General features: G+C 38.5%; 1 protein-coding gene across 1 annotated transcript; it reads left to right on the plus strand.

Annotated features, from left to right (window-relative positions):
* Positions 1-11,223: 11,223 nt before the first annotated feature.
* Positions 11,224-20,186, plus strand: LOC143558638 (GDSL esterase/lipase At5g45950-like). The gene is made up of 5 exons (XM_077047443.1): positions 11,224-11,632; positions 11,842-11,972; positions 12,155-12,388; positions 18,866-19,112; positions 19,938-20,186. The coding sequence occupies exons 1-5, from the start codon at positions 11,335-11,337 to the stop codon at positions 20,120-20,122; spliced, it is 1,095 nt and encodes a 364-aa protein (XP_076903558.1). The 5' UTR covers positions 11,224-11,334; the 3' UTR covers positions 20,123-20,186.
* The last annotated feature ends 273 nt before the right edge of the window (positions 20,187-20,459 follow it).

The raw sequence follows: 20,459 nt of genomic DNA on the forward strand, positions 1-20,459 counted from the left end.
TCATCTCAAAATCCGTGGAAACATCGTCATGGATCAGGTCAGATTCATTTCATGCTTCGACATTGGCGCCATCCGTGGGACGGCAACGAACTACCCTTCGATTTTCGTCTCGGCTCTCAGATCTCTCCCAAGAAAAACCCAGATCTGGAAGTTTACAGAAAAAGGCTTTATGGCTTGTTCTATTAAAGCTCAAAAAGATCCATAGATCTAAAAGAGGCTTCCAGATCTGTGCAAAAAAGAAACTACCTGATTCGGATGATCAAGCCTCCGGATCTATGATGGTTTTAAATTCTCTCCGCTCCGGGCTTCAGATCTATCTAGATCTGATTTACAGATCTAGATCTAGATCTAGATTACAGACCTGGATTTTAGGTTTAAAGTTACAGATCTAACTCTCAAATTGCAGATCTAAAAATTACCAGACTTCCGCCGCCATGCACGCGCGCTCGCGGATTCTCACTCCGCAGCCATGCATGTGCCACCGCGGGAACCACCATGTGGGTTTCGCGCAAAAGACCTCCACCATGTGGGTTTTACGCAGAAGACTGCCACCACGCATGCTCGCCAGCGGGTCACCATTCCGCCGACATGCGTGAGCGCCCGTGGAAACCACCGCGGAAACCACCATGTGGGTTTTGCGCAAAAGACTGCCGCCATGCACGAGCGCTCGCGGATCCTCACCCCACAGCCATGCATGCACGCCCGCGAAAACCACCATGTGAGTTCGAAAGACGACTCCATGCTTTTGGTTTTACGTAAAGGCTCCAACGCTATGCAGGTGCGCGCAACCCTCTACCATGCGTGTGCGCAACTCTCCGCCATGCACGCGCGCCCGCAAGTCACCACTCCGTCGCCGTGCATGCGCACATAAGGCCAAGCGCCAAACTAAAGGTTGGGAATCCTCATAAACCCATAAGGCCACGCGCCAAACTTAAAGGTTGGGAATCCTCATAAACTCATAAGGCCACGCGCCAAACTTAAAGGTTGAGAATCCTCATAAACCCATAAGGCCAAGCGCCAAACTTAAAGGTTGGGAATCTTCAAACCCATAAGGCCAAGCGCCAAACTTAAAGGTTGGGAATCCTCATAAACCCATAAGGCCACGCGCCAAACTTAAAGGTTGGGAATCCTCAAACCCATAAGGCCAAGCGCCAAACTTAAAGGTTGGGAATCCTCATAAACCCATAAGGCCACGCGCCAAACTTAAAGGTTGGGAATCCTCATAAACCCATAAGGCCAAGCGCCAAACTTAAAGGTTGGGAATCCTCAAACCCATAAGGCCAAGCGCCAAACTTAAAGGTTGGAAATCCTCATAAACCCATAAGGCCAAGCGCCAAACTTAAAGGTTGGGAATCCTAAAACCCATAAGGCCAAGCGCCAAACTTAAAGGTTGGGAATCCTCATAAACCCATAAGGCCAAGCGCCAAACTTAAAGGTTGGGAATCCTCAAACCCATAAGGCCAAGCGCCAAACTTAAAGGTTGGGAATCCTCATAAACCCATAAGGCCACGCGCCAAACTTAAAGGTTGGGAATCCTCAAACCCATAAGGCCACGCGCCAAACTTAAAGGTTGGGAATCCTCATAAACCCATAAGGCCACGCGCCAAACTTAAAGGTTGGGAATTCGAATATCACATGTGCTCACACATCACATATGCTCACGCATTACACGTGCTCGCACGACATATGCTCACGCATCACATGCTCACGCATATCACATCAACGCATGCAACGTCTGCGCTTGGCGCATGACAAAAAGTCTACGCGCAAGCGCATGCAACGTCTGCGCTTGGCGCATGACAAAAAGTCTACGCGCAAGCGCATGCAACGTCTGCGCTTGGCGCATGACAAAAAGTCTACGCGCAAGCGCATGCAACGTCTGCGCTTGGCGCATGACAAAAAGTCTACGCGCAAGCGCATGCAACGTCTGCGCTTGGCGCATGACAAAAAACCTAAACGCAAGCGCATGCAACATCTGCGCGTGGCGCGTGACACAGCCTATGCGCAAGCGCATAAAACATCTGCGCATGACACAAAGCCAAAACCTATGCGTAAGCGACGCAACAAATGAGAATAGTCTAATTCAAATCAGGATAAGGACAACATTATTTAGCAGCAATGAACTAGGGGACTATCGTGGTATACCACCACTACATTATCGCGATGGAAGACATCCGAATCTTAGGGCGGGAGCCTAACAATATCCCAAACGGCCACGCGCCAATTTGATATGTTTTGCAGGTTCGGCTACCAGTCGCACAAGCACATATGACATTGTTATTATCTGGCCGATTGCGCCTCCATTATCATTTTGAAAACAAGCTGGGATAGTCATCCTGCGTAGAAGAGGCCCTTGTGGGCCAGTCATTATCATCATATTATAGCTCAAAAGCCGCAACTCGCGCATGCTTCATAGCTCGTAAGTCGCCTCGCGCGCAAGCTTCATTATTCTTATAGCTCATAAGCTACCTCGCGCGCAAACTATTAAGCATCATTATCGAGATGCGCGCTCTATCTTTTACCAGGCCTCGCGTCACTATCGTAAGTCGACATTGCGCGCAAGCTTCATTATCTTATAGCTCGTAAGTCGCCTCGCGCGCAAGCTTCATTATCTTATAGCTCGTAAGTCGCCTCGCGCGCAAGCTTCATTATTTTTATAGCTCGTAAAGTCGCATCGCACGCAAGCTTCATTATTCTTATAGCTCATAAGCTACCTCGCGCGCAAACTATTAAGCATCATTATCGAGATGCGCGCTCTATCTTTTATCAGGCCTCGCGCCACTATTGTTATGATGCGTGCTATATCTTATTCATGCCAGGGCACCATCATCATCATAAAGATCACAACGTGTCACCATCATGGAGAAAACCTCCCAAAACTCAAAGACAATAAAGACAAGGCCGAAGAAAAGGGAAAAAACCGCCTCGTGTCCTAACATACCTCATAAAGTCCAGCGCTCCACTTAAACGCTTGCGCGCCTAGGAGCAACGCTGGACTTGGGGGGCTTGTAGGGGTATGGTACTAAACCCGGTTTTACGACCCTAAATTTATTATGTTTGGCTTATTTTATTAAATAGACTAATACAATGTTATTGGGCTGAGGGGGTTTTGTGGAGGTAACCCTAACTGGGCTAGGCCCATTAGGGTACCATGATGGTGGCCATGAGGCTCTCTATATAAGGAGGTCTCCACCTCCTTATTAAAGGGATGCTCAATAAGAGCCACCACCATATTTTTGTGTCTGTAAACAAGAGATCCTTGAGATTTCTTAGCAGTCATCTCCACACCCCCAAAAAGCCATTGCAGATCTCAAGCAATTGAAGAAGAAGATCAAGACGTGGTTCGTTCATCTCAAAATCCGTGGAAACATCGTCATGGATCAGGTCAGATTCATTTCATGCTTCGACACAAACAAACAACCTGCTTGGTGTATCTAAACACCACAAAGAAAAACTAAAAAGCATAATTGAAAGAACAAACAAATAGAACACAACATTAATCCATCGATATTTTGTTATGTCAAAGAGAGTTTGATCTTTAAAACCAAAAGTGGCCAAATAAAATAGGCCAACGAAAAACTAACCCACACTACTCAAAAACAAACACCAACAATCTATTTCATACATTTTATACCATAACAAAATCAACACTTATACAGGTCTAGAATGTAAATATGTTCCAAAACAGTCCACGGGCCCAAACAAACAAACCAACACAGTTATACCTCAACCTTTAACATAATAGTCTTCAACAAACCTGAAAACGTAAACCTTACAATGAGAGTACATGTTCAAAGAAACTCAGATTCACCAAATGAGGAAAACAAATAAGTGAAACAACGAAACGGAGCTTTGTAAAACTATCAAAAAAAAATCATGAAACCAACGTTACAGAGGCTCAAAGTTACCAAAAACGTTAATGCAAGGTGGGTTGCAGATTTGCACCTACCATCCGACATCGTTGCACCGCGATGCTAATGAATATGTGCAAAAAATTGAGAACGCATCATAGCCACGAACCGGAACAGAACACACAAATTTTGTTTAACAAAACCATGGGTTCATATGTAGAGCCCTCATAACAAAGAGTACAACAACCGTCAACCGATGGACTCATAAGTTCACATGTCAGCGACATCTAAAAAACTCCACACATATTGAAATAGAAGAGTGGTTACGTACAAAAGGCATTCCAACCACCGCACCAAATACGGCCTAAAACAGCCACCTGTATCAGCCGTTGCTATAGACGGATCGAAAGCCGCTAGCAATAGCGCCAACAGAAGTCATAGGTGTAACCCCCAAAATTAAAACAACACCTCGCATCTACAACCACAGAGAAAATCCACCACCACCATAGATCGTCATAGCCGTTGAATGCAAAGTGAAAACTGAAAAGTGAAGTGACCAAAGAAGACCAACACAGGAACATGAGTGGATGGTTGCGGCGGTGGAAAAACTACAACAGAAGTAGCAAGCTGTACAACACCTTATGCGTAAATTTGAATGAACAGTGAATTACTGTGTGTAAGAAAAGTTGTTATTTATAATATATATGTAATTAAACATCTTTAATTTGACAAATTCTACATATAATACCAAAATATAAACCATCCATTCATATTACATAAACATAAACCATTCATCCATATTACAAAATATCCATCCATTGTAACAAAATATACTTACAACCATTAAACTAAAAGAACCCCTAAACTGCAGCATATCAGAATAAGTTTCTAAACATAAGACATAAGCATAACACTACGAAAAGACATAAGTTTCAAAAACAAAAGACAATAATTTCATACTATATACATAACCAAAGCACCCTTAAACTGTAGCCCCAACTTGTTGTCCAACCCATTGTCTTCCAGCAGTGCAACTTTTATTGATATGTCATTTGTGCTTGCAAATATCACATGTAACTGTATCTGCCTTCTTTGGCATTTTTCCACTGGTTGACATTCTCTGAGAGTTAATTCTTTAACTTCCACGACATATTTCTTTCTCTTTTTCTTTGGTCTGCCAATTTTCTTGTGATGCTTTAGAGGTGTTAAGGTAATTGGGCATTCAAAAACTGGTCACATGTCAATGCCATTAATTGGTTCCATTTTCATCACTCATCATACCCAATGGGATGGTGACACCTCACTCGAACCAAATCCATCACTAGTGATGGAATTTAGTGAGGGTGGTGGTGTGATGTGATGAGGTTTTTTGTTTTTTTTGCAACTTAAAAAATAAAAATAATATTTTACTAGAACATATTACAACTTAAAAATTAGAATTAAAAAATAAAAGTTACAATAAACAGTCTACTCCTCGTCTGAATCCGGAAATTCCAAACCTAAAGAACATATAACTTCAACTAGATCCCATCTCAACAGATGGTGAATATTCTCATCCTGCAAGTCTAATTGCACATCCTCAGGAATGAGAACTTGAGTAGGAGGAGCTGATACCCAATCTGGAGAAATTGCACGTCCATCTTCTTTTATTAACATATTGTGTAATATGATGCATGCATATACGTAGCTAGAGATGGTGGGTTTTTTCATTGCACTAACCGGTCGACTAAGTATGCACCGCCTACCCTTTAAGACACCGAAAGCTCTCTCGACATCTTTTCTTGCCGATTCTTGCAACTTCTTGAAAACTTTTTCATTGTCCTCGACAGGAAACGAAAAGGCTTTCACAAAAACGACCATTGCTGGTATATACCATCGACAAGATAGTAGCCACGTCTGTAATATCTCCCGTTGACAAAATACGGACAGAAAGGTGCAGTACCATCTATTACGCTCTGAAAAAACGGTGATGTGTACAGAACAGTGATGTCGTTGTTTGAGCCAGGAACACCAAAATAAGAATGCCAAATCCATAAATCATTTGACGCAACCGCTTCAAGTGAGATGGTCGGTCGAGTGATATCACCCCTAACATACACCCCTATAAACTCCCGTGGACAATTCCTCCATTCTATATGTGTACAATCGATGCTACCGAGCATCCGTGGAAAATGCAATCTAGTCTCATGCGCGGCGTAAAGACGTGTAATGTCGTGTCTTGTTGGTTTTCGTAGAAACTCTTTGCCATACAATTTAATAATCGCGTTACTAAAGAATTGTAGACATTCACGTGTACATTTGTAAGTATTCATCGAATTGGTCGGGTGGTTAACCTGTCGTTAATTGACGAATAGCGAATGTGCATTTTTGAAGCTCCGTAACATTTCGTTTGCGCCTCGCGTCGTAAGATTCTTGAAACCATTCTTCGCTTGCTTCGACGTCAGCTACAATCTTTAAAAATAAAGATTTCGGCAAACGAAACCGTTCCCTAAACGTCTAGTCATTGTATTTCGGCTCCTCCACAAAATAGTCGTTCATTAGTACTTCATGGGCATGTATACGATCACCATCCACCAATTTTTCTTTGGATGGATCGGGTCTTCAAGTTCGTTATATAACAACGGGAACCATTCGGCAATGTCATCGTCCGTAGACGAAGAGCTATCGGTGTCTAAGGGAACCAAGTTGCTCGGAAATTCAATATTTTTTTTGTTTTGAATGAAGTAGAAGATTGAGAGTGTTTTGAGTTGGATTTGGTTTTGAGTTGGATTGAAATGGTTTATTTATTTTGTTTAATTTTTTTATTAACCCTCCCACGGTAAAAAAATCCCCAACGTTCCATTTTCTTGAACCAATACATGTGATGGCCATCACGGTGGATCACTATCACGCGTGATGGCCTCCACCGGCGGCGGTGTTTTCTCACGTATAACGCGTGTTGGATTAAAAAAAAAACTTTTTAACTAAAATCTACACTATAAAAATCAACCTAAACCTCATTTTTTTAACACTACTCTTCTACTTCTCTACCAAATATAACACAATTATTTCTACTACAATACTACCAAAATGTTTCCAAATAACAACCAAAATGTTCTCGGTTTCGGTCACTTTTCCCGTCAAGGCAACGCAAGCAACCAAAATCCACAACCGAACCCATCTACCGCTTCAATGCCAACCGTCCCCGTCCCTCAACCCCCGCATCCGTTCGACGCGCAAATGGCCGCGTACATTGCATATCTAGGAAACTTTATGCCAAATGCGTTGCCCGGTTTCCAAAACCTAACCACAAACATTTTTGCCGGCTCGGGTTCCCAACCCGACAACGAGTTCGTGCCGGAGACACAACCCGTCCCGGAGACCGTAGGCAGTTCGAGCCAACGCGGACATCCGATAAAACACGCAAAGAAGCCCGCCGGCGAAGCTCGGGCTAAAAAGACGGTGTTACCGTGGAGTATCGATGAGTGTGTACTATGTGCTCATGCTTGGTGCGCGATATCGGAAGATGCCAAGTGCGGTATGTTTTTAAAATACATATATATATATTTTTTTTTAAATTTCTTAGAACAAACATTGAACTTGTAATGTTTTTATTTTTTTAGCGAACTACCAAAAAACGGGGATATTTTGGCACAAAATTAAATAGTTGTTTCACGAACTTGGCGGGGACCGCGTCGAGAAAAAGATTCCTTACTGTCGAAATGGAGCGACATAAACACCAAATGCATAGGTTTCCATATGATTTTCTCGAACGAGGAATAACGGTGTCTCGGACGCGAAAGTCATGGAAAACACGTTGACAGAGTATCAACATAAGGTCTCGGGGGCCTTCAATTACTTTGGCATTTAGAAAGATTACTTGAGGTTTCACCCAAAATGGGGCCAGGTTTTGGATGCCAACGCCGAAGGTGGTCCGCGTAAAAAAAGTCTAAAACATCGTCTTCGGTTGATCTAGACACGCCCCGTTCCGACGCTCGAAACTTCAACCTAAGCAATAATGAAGCCGCGAATTCGAGCCACAACCCGTCCCGGAGACCGTAGGCGGTTCGAGCCAACGCGGACATCCGATAAAACACGCAAAGAAGCCCGCCGGCGAAGCTCGGGCTAAAAAGACGGTGTTACCATGGAGTATCGATGAGTGCGTACTATGTGCTCGTGCATGGTGCGCGATATCGGAAGATGCCAAGTGCGGTATGTTTTTAAAATACATATATATTTTTTTAAAATTTCTTAGAACAAACATTGAACTTGTAATGTTTTTATTTTTTTTAACGAACTATCAAAAAACGGGGATATTTTGACACAAAATTAAATAGTTGTTTCACGAACTTGGCGGGGACTCGCGTCGAGAAAAAGATTCCTTACTGTCGAAATGGAGCGACATAAACACCAAATGCATAGGTTTCCATACGGTTTTCTCTTGGATGAATCGAACGAGGAGTAGCGGTGTCTCGGACGCGGAAGTCATGAAAAACGTGTTGACGGAGTATCAACATAAGGTCTCGGGGGCCTTCAATTACTTTGGCATTTGGAAAGATTACTTGAGGTTTCACCCAAAATGGGGCCAGGTTTTGGATGCCAACGCCGAAGGTGGTCCGCGTAAAAAAAGTTCTAAAACATCGTCTTCGGTTGATCTAGACATGCCCCTTTCCGACGCTCGAAACTTCAACCTAAGCAATAATGAAGCCGCGAATTCGAGCCACAACCCGTCCCGGAAACCGTAGGCGGTTCGAGCCAACGCGGACATCCGATAAAACACGCAAAGAAGCCCGCCGGCGAAGCTCGGGCTAAAAAGATGGTGTTACCATGGAGTATCGATGAGTGCGTACTATGTGCTCGTGCTTGGTGCGCGATATCGGAAGATGCCAAGTGCGGTATGTTTTTTAAAATACATATATATTTTTTTAAAATTTCTTAGAACAAACATTGAACTTGTAATGTTTTTATTTTTTTTAACGAACTATCAAAAAACCGGGGATATTTTGGCACAAATAGTTGTTTCACGAACTTGGCGGGGACTCGCGTCGAGAAAAAGATTCCTTACTGTCGAAATGGAGCGACATAAACACCAAATGCATAGGTTTCCATACAGTTTTCTCTCGGATGAATCGAACGAGGAGTAGCGGTGTCTCGGACGCGGAAGTCATGAAAAACGCGTTGACGGAGTATCAACATAAGGTCTCGGGGGCCTTCAATTACTTTGGCATTTAGAAAGATTACTTGAGGTTTCACCCAAAATGGGGCCAGGTTTTGGATGCCAACGCCGAAGGTGGTCCGCGTAAAAAAAGTATAAAACATCGTCTTCGGTTGATCTAGACACGCCCCGTTTCGACGCTCAAAACTTCAACCTAAGAGATAATGAAGCCGCGAATTCTTATGCGGATATTACCGAGATGCCTAGGCCGGGGGGTAGAAGAAGCAAGGGCAGGGAAAAGGGGTCGCTTCGTCGTCTTCGAATGCCGGAATGGAAAGTTAATTCAAAGAAATGAACACTCGACTCAAAGATTTACACGAACTTGGAACCCAACGACTTAAAGTAAATTTGGACGCCGTCGAAGTACTTAAAATAAATGAAATGGACAAAGACATCGAGATTTTATCAATCGAGCTATCCGAAGACGACCCGAGAGTCCAATCTCTAAAAGTAGCTCGGCAAGCGAAAATTTTAGAAAAAGACAACACGTAGTGTTATTAGTATTATTTATGTTTTTTTTAAGTTAATGTATTTTTTTTATTTTAATTTAGTTTTTATTTGTAAGTTTAATGTATTTTTTTAATTTAAATGTTGTTTTTTAATTTTATGTTTAATTATTTAAATGAATTATTATTTAAAAAAAACAAATAAAATCAATAGTGCCACGTGGCACATAATATCTGGGGGTGGGGTATTATGACTACACCATGTATTTGTATAAAGTTATAACTCTGGCTGAGCTTCACGTTGCACATAATGTCTTGATCACGAACTTTATAACTACTAATGATTTTAACCGGTGGAAACCAAGTTATAATCCATATTCTTCAAATTATAAGAAACACTATTTCACACGTACCTATTTTAATTAGTTGCCCAACTATCACATATCCACCACCAACCCAATTTATTACCCCTAACTATGCCTTATAATACGCATATATAAAGTCAGTGAAGATATCAGATGCCAGTTAATGGGTTTCTCATAGGGTCGGTTATCATTCTAACAGCTGGGCATCATGGTGCTGTCCATTATTTATATTTCCCGCCTTTGTGTTATTTATATTTTATCTTCTTGTCATTGAATATTTGTTGCAATCATTTATCGTACAAAATCAACTTAGTAATGCTGATAATGAAATGTCACCCTAATGTTATAAGTTGCACATCAATAAATCATAGAGAACAAAGTTTTTTTTTTTACTCTTTGTATTCCCACGGATTCAAAACGTAAATAAAAATAAACAAATTGTGAAGATACATTATATATATAAAAGCAGTGAAAAGAACTTAGAATACAAGGATAACGCCAAAAATAGCTAAGCAAAACAGTTTATTAATATATACTCATTGTAAAGTTCAGTTGCAACGGTGTAAATTTGATTAAATTAAACATTTTTAATTTAAACAATACATTTGTTTTAACAACGTACGTCTGGAACTATCTATAATGCCCGATTGAGTCTACCTGAAACTGGATGTCAATCGCTCATATTGATTTGACACCCCTAGCGTGACTGATTACCTTGGAATAACATCAAGGAGGAAACATACACATCACTATGAGAAAACCTCTTTGAATCAGTATTTAAACTTGAGACCATAAAGATCCTAAGTCTCAACCATTACTCCTAAGTGGTTGCAATCTCGAACCCATAAATGGCAATATGTTGATATTTGAAAACATGGAAGAACGTGCGTTGTTTGGGCTTCGTATGTACATATATAGAATGTCGACAAGGACACATCAACAAATAAATATTTTGATGCGATGCATTTTGATGTAATTAATCACAAAATTGTTTCAAAGCCTCTTGTCCATCGCCTCAAAATATGGTTTCTATGCTAGTGCAAATTGAAGGGGTTAATGTGTTTTATATTGGCATGTTGTATTTATCAACTTGAACTTGACCCATTATACAAACACATACATATACCTATGTATGTATGTATGCATGTATGTAAATATATGCATGTAATTTGTATGTATGTATGTATTTGTGCATGTATAATATCTTGTCGTGTAATTTAATAGACCCATTTAAAATCATGTCTTGTTTGGGTTAACCTGTTTGATGCAATATGAGCAATACATGTTGATCGAGTTAGTAACAACTTGAACAATCAAAATGATTTTTATTTTTTTTGGGTAGTTGATGGCTTTTAATTGCATTTTATGTCTATAAAAGCCAAGGAGATATCTCTATCTGATGCACATATATCCCAACAATATATGTTTCTCTCTATTCAACAAATATTCTTAACATTATCTTCTGAAATAAACTAAAAATGAAACATATAGCATGGGTGACCCTTAACCTATTAATGCTAATGTTCTTGTTTCAGGCTTTGATCACATGTAATGCACGTAACATGCAGGGGACTGTCCAAAAGCTTAGGGCTCTTGCAGCCAAGAATAATGTTACATCCATTCTGGTGTTCGGTGATTCCGGTGTTGATCCTGGTAACAACAATGATCTCCCTGACACATGGCATAAAGGCAACTTTTTGCCTTATGGGAAAGATTTCATCCGTTCCATACCAACGGGAAGGTTCACCAATGGCCGACTCACTACTGATTTCATCGGTAACTAACTTTAATATATAATCTTGCATCAACAAAAGTAACTTCTAATTTGTAGATGGTTTAGAGATGCAGTCAATATTGTTGTTTCTAGCTAGATATTTTGAAAGTTGTACAATTAATATATAGACAACTCGTTACACCTATATGACCGAACTCAATATGCATACAGTGTAAATCGTGCATGAGTGTGTTTGTTCGTGTAAATGCAGCTGCCGCTCTAGGTTACACAAACGTAATAAAAGCATATTTGAATCGAAACCTGAAGGAAAAAGAGTTGTTGCATGGTGTTAGTTTTGCATCAGGTGGATCTGGTTTTGATGATCTCACATCAAATATCACTGTAAGCTAGTCACATTCTTAAACATTTAAACGTCATCATACATGCAAATTAATTACACGCTTATTAATTGAAGAAGTTTACGACGTTTACAATCGACGAGCTAAGAGTTCAGTTTTGAATTCAAGAAAAAAAAACAACAAAAACAAAAAAACTTACTCTTTTTTTTTTATTTTTTTTGGTAGAATGTTATATCTCTTAGCAAGCAATTGAAGTACTTCCAGGAGTACAAGATTCGTATAGAGAAGCTTGTTGGAAAAGAAGATGCTTATAAGATTGTGGAGAATGCAGTGTTCGTGTTGAGCATGGGTACAAATGACTTTTTACAAAATTACTACATTGATCCTACTCGATCCCACATGTTCACCATTGCTCAATACCAACATTACTTGATCAACTGCATGGAAACTTATGTTAAGGTAAGCGTGAATCTTTTTTCATTTTTAGTAAAAGGTAATATATAATAATTTGATTGGTTTCCCAAAGAATTATGATTGTTAGCAAAAGGTATTATCATGTGTAACGCAAATCAACATACTTTTTGTAAATTCTCATAAAAGTTTGTAAGCCAACACAATTTTTTCTCCTCATAAAAGTCTATTAATTTAATTGTCTATATACATTAAAGTCCTCCAAGTGTTAAATTTTAACAAAACTGTGTTTTTTTAACTCATCAATAGTGTGTGGTAAAGAATTGAGATGAATTAATATTTCAAATTGTGTATGTGGCAAGACAAAGTCCGTTCAATGTATATTTTCTTTTCTGCTTTTTAATTTAATAAGTTGATGATAACAAATAATCATTCAAAAATAATATAATATTAATACATGAGCATGAACGTAACTCAAAAGAAGATAAAAAACTAATAACATATATAATGTTTTGGAAAAATTTATAAAAAATATAAAGATATTATTTTTATTGCTAATATAATGTAATTTGCCAGATAATGTTTTCAAGATTTCATCAAACTGTAATTATGAGCAAGGGTTGAATCAATAAATTGGGGGTGGGTAATAAAGCCCCACTACACCCTATGAGGCTTGGTTGAGAGGTTTGATCCAGTGTCATGTCATCACCTACGTGTCGGGTTTTGATTGAATCACTTGGGGCTCAACCAAGCCTCATTACCCTTAGCCTTACGATAAAAGAAAACTATATAGTATGTTAGTTTTTTATATATAAAATATCGTTAGCAACTTTTAAAAAATAAACTATATATGTAGGTTTTTTATTTGCAAAAATAATGTTAAAAGACACGTTTACAAGAATAAAATGTAAGTATATATTTTTTTCAAATGATATTTGCCACAAAAAATTTAGACTCGGGTGAATTGTGACGCATCACTGCTAGAATCGACGAACTACCCGACAAAACAAAATAGTCATGGTAAATATGAAGTACAACTTATATAAATATAAAAATTCAAGCCGACGTCTTTGGAAAAGCTTCAACATAATAAACTTCTTGACTTGAGTCGTCTACCCATTGAATGTCTTCACCTTTAACTTAGTTTTCCTTGTTATGGGTATATATTCTTGTTCTTGACCGTTGACTGCAACCAAAGATGAACGAAATAATATATTGAGCGTTGGTTGAGGCATGTATTCAATACGTTTCACATAAAACAGATTATGCGCCTCTACGTAAGACAACGCGTCTGTCTTCCAGGTACAACAGCCAAAGCAGTTGATACTGCCGGAGATGTCAATGCGCCCGAGGCTACATTGGGTAAATTGTAGTGTTAGAACATGTGAAAAAACTAGAATAAATGGTAGAGGAATCAAGTAGAGAAACCCATCTCTATAGGTTTCCAACATATGATTCTTCAAAGCTTTCTTGTTAACTAATAACTCTTCATGCATGCACTACTAGAAAAAAGGCTTTTAATGACTCGCATTGCGAGTCATTAATGGGTACAGATGACTCGCAAACGCGAGTCATTGATAGCCCAGTCATAAATCAATTATGACTCACACTCGCGAGTCATAACTTATGACTCACATTTCGTGACTCACGTTTATGACTTACACTTTATGACTCGCATTTATGACACGCTTTTATGACTGTAATTTATGACACACAAATTTGCAAGTCATGGTATTATTTAAAAAAAATATTTTACTATTTTATTATTATTATTTTGCATGCTAATATTAAAATTAATGACACAATTATACAAAATAAACTTTTTATTTCTTAATTAAACTTGCTACATCAAAATGTTACAAAAAATATTTTAGTCAATACAAGAAATCATTCTTGGAAAACAAACTGAACCGCATAGCCCGACCATTCTTCACGAACCGCATCAAGATCCGCATCCATGTATACCTCTTTGCCTCCACCAACCTAAGAAGGAAAAAAAAGAGGTTACAAACTTGGTTGGGTCAAAACATATTTGATCATAAACAAACCAATAATCAAAAGAGTAAATTACACTTACATTGTTATTGACGAGTATGTCAATTAGTCCGTCACAAACTATCTCCTTCATGAAGTTTAAGATATCTCCTTCATTAGTCCGTAACAAATTTTTTCAAAGTTGAAAAGAAATACTTTTATTTTAGTCGTATTCTTTTATTTGTGTCCAGTTCAGCGCGCGCAGATCAGATTAGCGCGCGCACGTGCAGATCAGTAGCGTGCAGTTAAAATCAAAATCTGAATAACGCGCATATCATTAGATCAGCGCGCAGATCAGAATAACGTGCGCAGATCAGAACAGCACGCGCGCCCGGATCAGATCAACACGTGCGCGCCCGGTTCAGATCTGTGCGTGCGTGCGAATAAGATTAGCGCGCGCGTGAAGATTAGTACGCGTGCATTTCTAAGACTTTCGTTTAAATAAATTGGTGCAATACTACAATTCTGCAAAAAATAAAGAGGCTTCACTTGGAATCAAAAAATTGAACTTACCTTCTTTGTGCGCATCGTGTTAATTATTAACTTTTCAATATTAGGGTACCCAAAAAAACGACTGATATTGCTTGCTTGTCACTTTTTAAGTGCGAAAATTGTCTCAACAAAAGAAATCTATAAGCAAATATCACAGAAGATACTCATGCGTGTACATAAATGAGTAAATAATAACTATGATATTAACATACCTTATCATAAGACTAACTTTGATAGATCATTGAAGCAGTTGAGCAACTTTGGTCTTTTGCTAATTGATGTAGTCCCATCAAGCCTTTAAAATGAATATCTTCTTTCTCAACATAATTGAACAATAAGGTCCAACTTTTGAAGGATCAAATAACAATATCGCCACCGTAAGCAACTGATTATGATAATGTAATTTGGTTGCATAAAAGTTCATAACTAACCCGTGTATAATTTGACACCAATACAATTCACATGAAACTTCTCTAATGGTTTGAACTAAATACAATAATATTATCAAAGCTTGGAATCAACTTTACTAAAAAACAACACAATAATATAATCAAAGCTATTTATCATAACCAACTACTCAGACAACAAATCCTAATAGAACATATGGTTTATTAAATTCCAAGCGTCAGGGTTGTTTCTATGGTTCGATAGTGCTCTGACCACCAGAAATACCTAACGGCGACGAAGAGGTGTGATGTCTTGGACGTCTTGTGTGGAAACCCTAATTACAGTTTCATCTAAAGCCCTATCTATTTCAAGCGATGGTGTGCTTGGGATGTTTTTCACTTAAACGGGTAAATTAGGGGTGTCGATATATGAAGCCAACAACAGGTTTCTTACCTAGTGAATGTTGGTTGCCCGGTTGACGATACATCTTCTCCTCATAGCTTATTTTTGTTTTTGAGTCATGTTCTTAGCTCTGACGTTATGATGTCATCCTTTCCTTACATATGCTTTGAAAAAGGAAGTGAGGCCATGTACTCTGTACTCATAAACGTGGGTTAACATGTAGTTGCAATGTTGTGTAAGTAAAGGTATCATGCATATCACATAATCAGTTTAATAAATCAACAGTGCAATCGTAAACCCTAATTTTCAAAATTGTGGAAAAGTACCTTCGGTATCCATAGGTTGTAAATCGGAGATGAATCAGAGATCACGCACCCTACCAGAACACCGCCAACAGAATACGACATCTCCCCCACCGCTTCACAACATCTGTCGCCTAGACGGTGGCAGGGAGGTGGAAATCGAAGCCACAATAGTCGTTGTGGTGGCAATAAATGACGGCTGCTTAATGACTCGTAAAAAAGTAAGTCATAAATCTTTTAATTTTTAAAAAACATGACTATTTTTTTATGACACATACATTTGCGAGTCATAAATAGCCGCAAGTCATAAATTGTTAGTCATTAAAAGCTATTTTTCCAGTAGTGATGCATGCATTTTTTTCTTGAAGTTTTTAGCGTGTAATTTTTCTAACATCTTTCAAATGAGACACGTAGCCAATTATACATACAAGAGTTAAGAATGAGTAAAGTCTCACTTAATTAGAAATTTAATAATATAATAAAAACTAATCAATTTTCATCAAAAGGCTATACTCAAGAATTTCATGATCAAATAAAAAGTTTAATATTAATTATTCTAATTAATCTGCATTCAACATATTCTAATTTTCCAACAACATAATTAGTAGATATTCAACGCATGATTTCCCTAGTGCATACCTTTACCGATGGATTTGTTACATGATCAAAGTCGGAAGTATATATGACCCTTGTTATTTACCTTTTACTTGTCGATATATGTTACATACACACCTTCGGCTTCCATGGTTATCTCTTAAGTATTACCCATAATTTAAACAATCTCAACATGTAATATTTACTATAATTTTGACTTATCATTATACACAAAGTATACAATCTCATCATGATTATACATATGTAATATTAAGTTTATTGTATATCAAAATAAAATAGACCCAATTACAAATTTTGTCCTTTAAAAAAAGCCAAATTACGGTTCGTGTCCTTTCCTTGCAGGCGGTGTCCTTTAAACTTTTTTTTTCTACACGTTATGTCCTTTACGCTAACTGGGTTAGAAAAACTCAGTTAAATGCCCTCACGTGAGACGCATGTGAGGGCATTTTTGTCTTTTTGCCTACCCTTCTTCTTCTTCTTCTTCTTCTTCTGTATCTATTAACACACAGATCCGGTAACAATTACGGTATTCCCATGACCTCCACTCTTTATCCCCATCTCTTTCTCTCATCTCTCTCTCTCCTAGCCACCATGACCTCCACCTGCCACCGTTACTAACACCACCACCATCAGGGCAGCCACAAAACCGGTGTATACTAACATGGTTTGGGCATCACGAGGTTGCTTGTTTGCGACGACAGTAGAGGGTACAAGCCTTCTCGTTTCCGGCGACCAAAAGAAGCTCCCTTTGTAGCGATTGGTGGTGATTGAAGCATTAGACGATGATTAGAAGTCCAATCGGACTAGTGACCAAATGAATAAAGGGACGGTAAGTGTACCAAGACCTCGATTAGTGTTCCGCCGGAAACCCTTATTTTAGATCTTAACGGCGATGTGGTTGTTGTCCGTCGGAAACCCTAATTTCATACCTAATAAGCTATTTAGAACACTAATTTTAGATATTAAGTGCGATGGTGTTATTATGGTTGTTTGGTGGTATGGTGTGCAAGTGGCTGCTTCGATTATGTTGAATTGTTGTTGTAGGTTAATTAGGTTTTGTGGTTTTGTGGCTGCCCTGATGTTGGATCTGGAAGAGATGGGGATGAGAGAAAGAGAGATGAGAGAAAGAGATGGGGATAAAGAGTGGAATCTGGGTTTGTGTCTTCTCCGGAGATGGGTTTGTGTCTTCTCCGGCGAGTTTGACCGGAATCTGGGTTTATGGGTTCTCCGGCGGTGGCTGGTGGCGGAGCTATGGTGGCGGTGGTGATCCCTTGGCGAGTTTGACCGGAATCTGGGTTTATTTAGAGGTGTTCATATCTGAAGAAGAAGAAGAAGAAGAAGGGTAGGCAAAAAGACAAAAATGCCCTCACATGCGTCTCACGTGAGGGCATTTAACTGAGTTTTTCTAACCCAGTTAGCGTAAAGGACATAACGTGTAGAAAAAAAAAGTTTAAAGGACACCGCCTGCAAGGAAACTTAGAAAAGGACACGAACCGGTTTTTGGCTTTTTTTAAAGGACAAAATTTGTAATTCTGTCAATAAAATAATAACTGAACTATTAAATTATGTAAAAAAAACTAAAAGCCGTCCATTTAAGTTAATATATTAACTATAAAAATCTTTAAAAATGACTTCTCACTGAGAGTAATAAATGTGTTACTTTCTTCACGTTTTTTTTCCTTCTCATTTCTAAGATTTCATGTGTGAGTCAACCACTCAAGCCCTTTATTTGGCCGGGATTAAAAATTCTGCCTAATGGACCCTTGCATGCATGAAGTCCGTGTCTGTAAGAGGGCTAAAGCAACATTTAAGTATGAAATAGTTCATTTTCTAATTCAAACTTCATAGTTTATTAGACTATGTGTTTTGGATGTGTCATTGATGCCGCATGGGCATGAAGGTACCTGCTACACCACACCACGCAAATTGTACAGGGCGCCAGGGCACCAAAGTGGGGAGCTAGCGCTCCACTAGCAACTAATGAATTAATTTGTGAATCAATCAAAAAGAAATCCACCTCACTCAACTTTACCATTTTTTTTTATATTTTTTAAATAGTTTAGTTATTATTTTAATTGATAGTGGCTAATTTACCCACCACGCTTAAATTAACATGTGCCTAGTTATTCTACGTGATAATGACGTGACGTGATAACTAGCTCTTGCTGGTTGTCTCACGGCGTACCTTAACATTTCTAAAATTCTTTAATGTATATATATATATGCTAAGAAACAGTTTCAGTTATTGCTTCAAATAGTGGCCAGTGACTGTTTTCTTTAATGCACATTACAGAAAATGCATTCATTGGGAGTGAGAAGACTGGCGGTTGTTGGGATGGAGCCATTTGGATGCATGCCTTTGATAAGGACATTAAAGAACAGTGTTAATTGTGATGAAGATATGAACCAAGTGGCAATCTCTTTTAATCTTTTATTGAAGACAAAGTTGTCTACACTCCAGGAAACACTAAACATCAAAACTGCCTTTGTTGACATTTACGGTGTCATTCAAAACGTATTACAATACCCATCAAATTATGGTTAGTACTACTTCTCACCTAATTACCATGCGAAGGGATATTCGCAATTGGAGTCGTAAAGTAGGATCATCCATAGAGGTTTTTACCACCGCAATTTCGGTCACAAATCAGTCACAAAAGGCTATTTGTGACAGAAAATTCGGTTGTGAATATCCAGTTTTCTAGTAGTGCCTATTCTGTAGCATCTATGCTTTGATGTACATATATTACCTAATGAAATAATTGAAACGAAGAAAAAATAATAAAAGATATTTTCTATTTTTGAATAAATGAAGAACATATCTCTTTATATATATAGATTGCAACAAGTAGTTGACCTTCTAGTATAATGGCATGGTGATGATGGTTAAGGCTTATGATTTTGAGGTCTCAAATTCAAAACCTGACTTAATAGGGTTTTCCTATAGTGATGGATTTCCTTGTTGATGATGTTCCTCGAAGACTCATACCTGAAAAGTAAACAATTAAACCATGAGAGTTAGAGGGCCTTAAATATACAGGTCCCAAGTTTCAACTTATTTTTTTTTCTTTTCTTAATAGTTGAGCCGCCCTCGCAAAGTTTGTTATTATGTGATGCTTTTAACTATACCGTGGTTGGAACAGAATTAAATACAACCAATTAATTAAGCTAATTAATATGCATGGTTCTATATATGGATGTAAAATACAACATTGTTTGTAAACCAGATATAGGTATACCTAGCTAACTCATTTAAAGACAAACGTTAACCTATTTTGTGAACAAAAAACTCGAACTGGAATGAGGTTCGAGACAATAAGCTAGGTTGTTGTTATACTAACAATTTGGTTCATTCAAATTGATAGGTTTTACGGTTACAAAAAGGGGTTGTTGTGGATCTGGATTAACAGAATTCGGTACATCGTTAAAGGGGTTAAGTACATGTGCAGATCATTCAAAATACATCTACTGGGATGCCGTTCATTTCACAGAAAGCATGTATTCTATCCTCGCAGACAAGGCAATGGAATCTATAGTCGCAAATCTTTAGTTAGCCCAACAAATATATATCCGTGTAATCCATTGCACGCATATGTGGTTTCTTACATATTTAAAGTTATGCCTATTGGTTTGGTTCCTTTTATTTCTATGTTATTTGTTGTATCTTTCATAAGGTAAAAGGATCAAATATCTATTCGAGTGTCCATTGTCCCGAGTGTACGTAGTTTCTTCAAATTAGTCTCCTTTTCATGTTAACAAGGATGAATGCATGAAGTGAGTGTGAAATGCTAATTAACATTTAACTTATACTAACACATGCAAATGCACTTCTTAAATGGTGAACGGAAGCAATCTACTTGATGGAAAAGCCGCTATCAACGACATCT

The sequence above is a fragment of the Bidens hawaiensis genome, unplaced genomic scaffold (genome assembly GCF_021521415.1).
Source record: "Bidens hawaiensis isolate Kalapana, Puna unplaced genomic scaffold, B.hawaiensis_p1.1 tig00019560_1, whole genome shotgun sequence".
NCBI lineage: Eukaryota > Viridiplantae > Streptophyta > Magnoliopsida > Asterales > Asteraceae > Bidens > Bidens hawaiensis.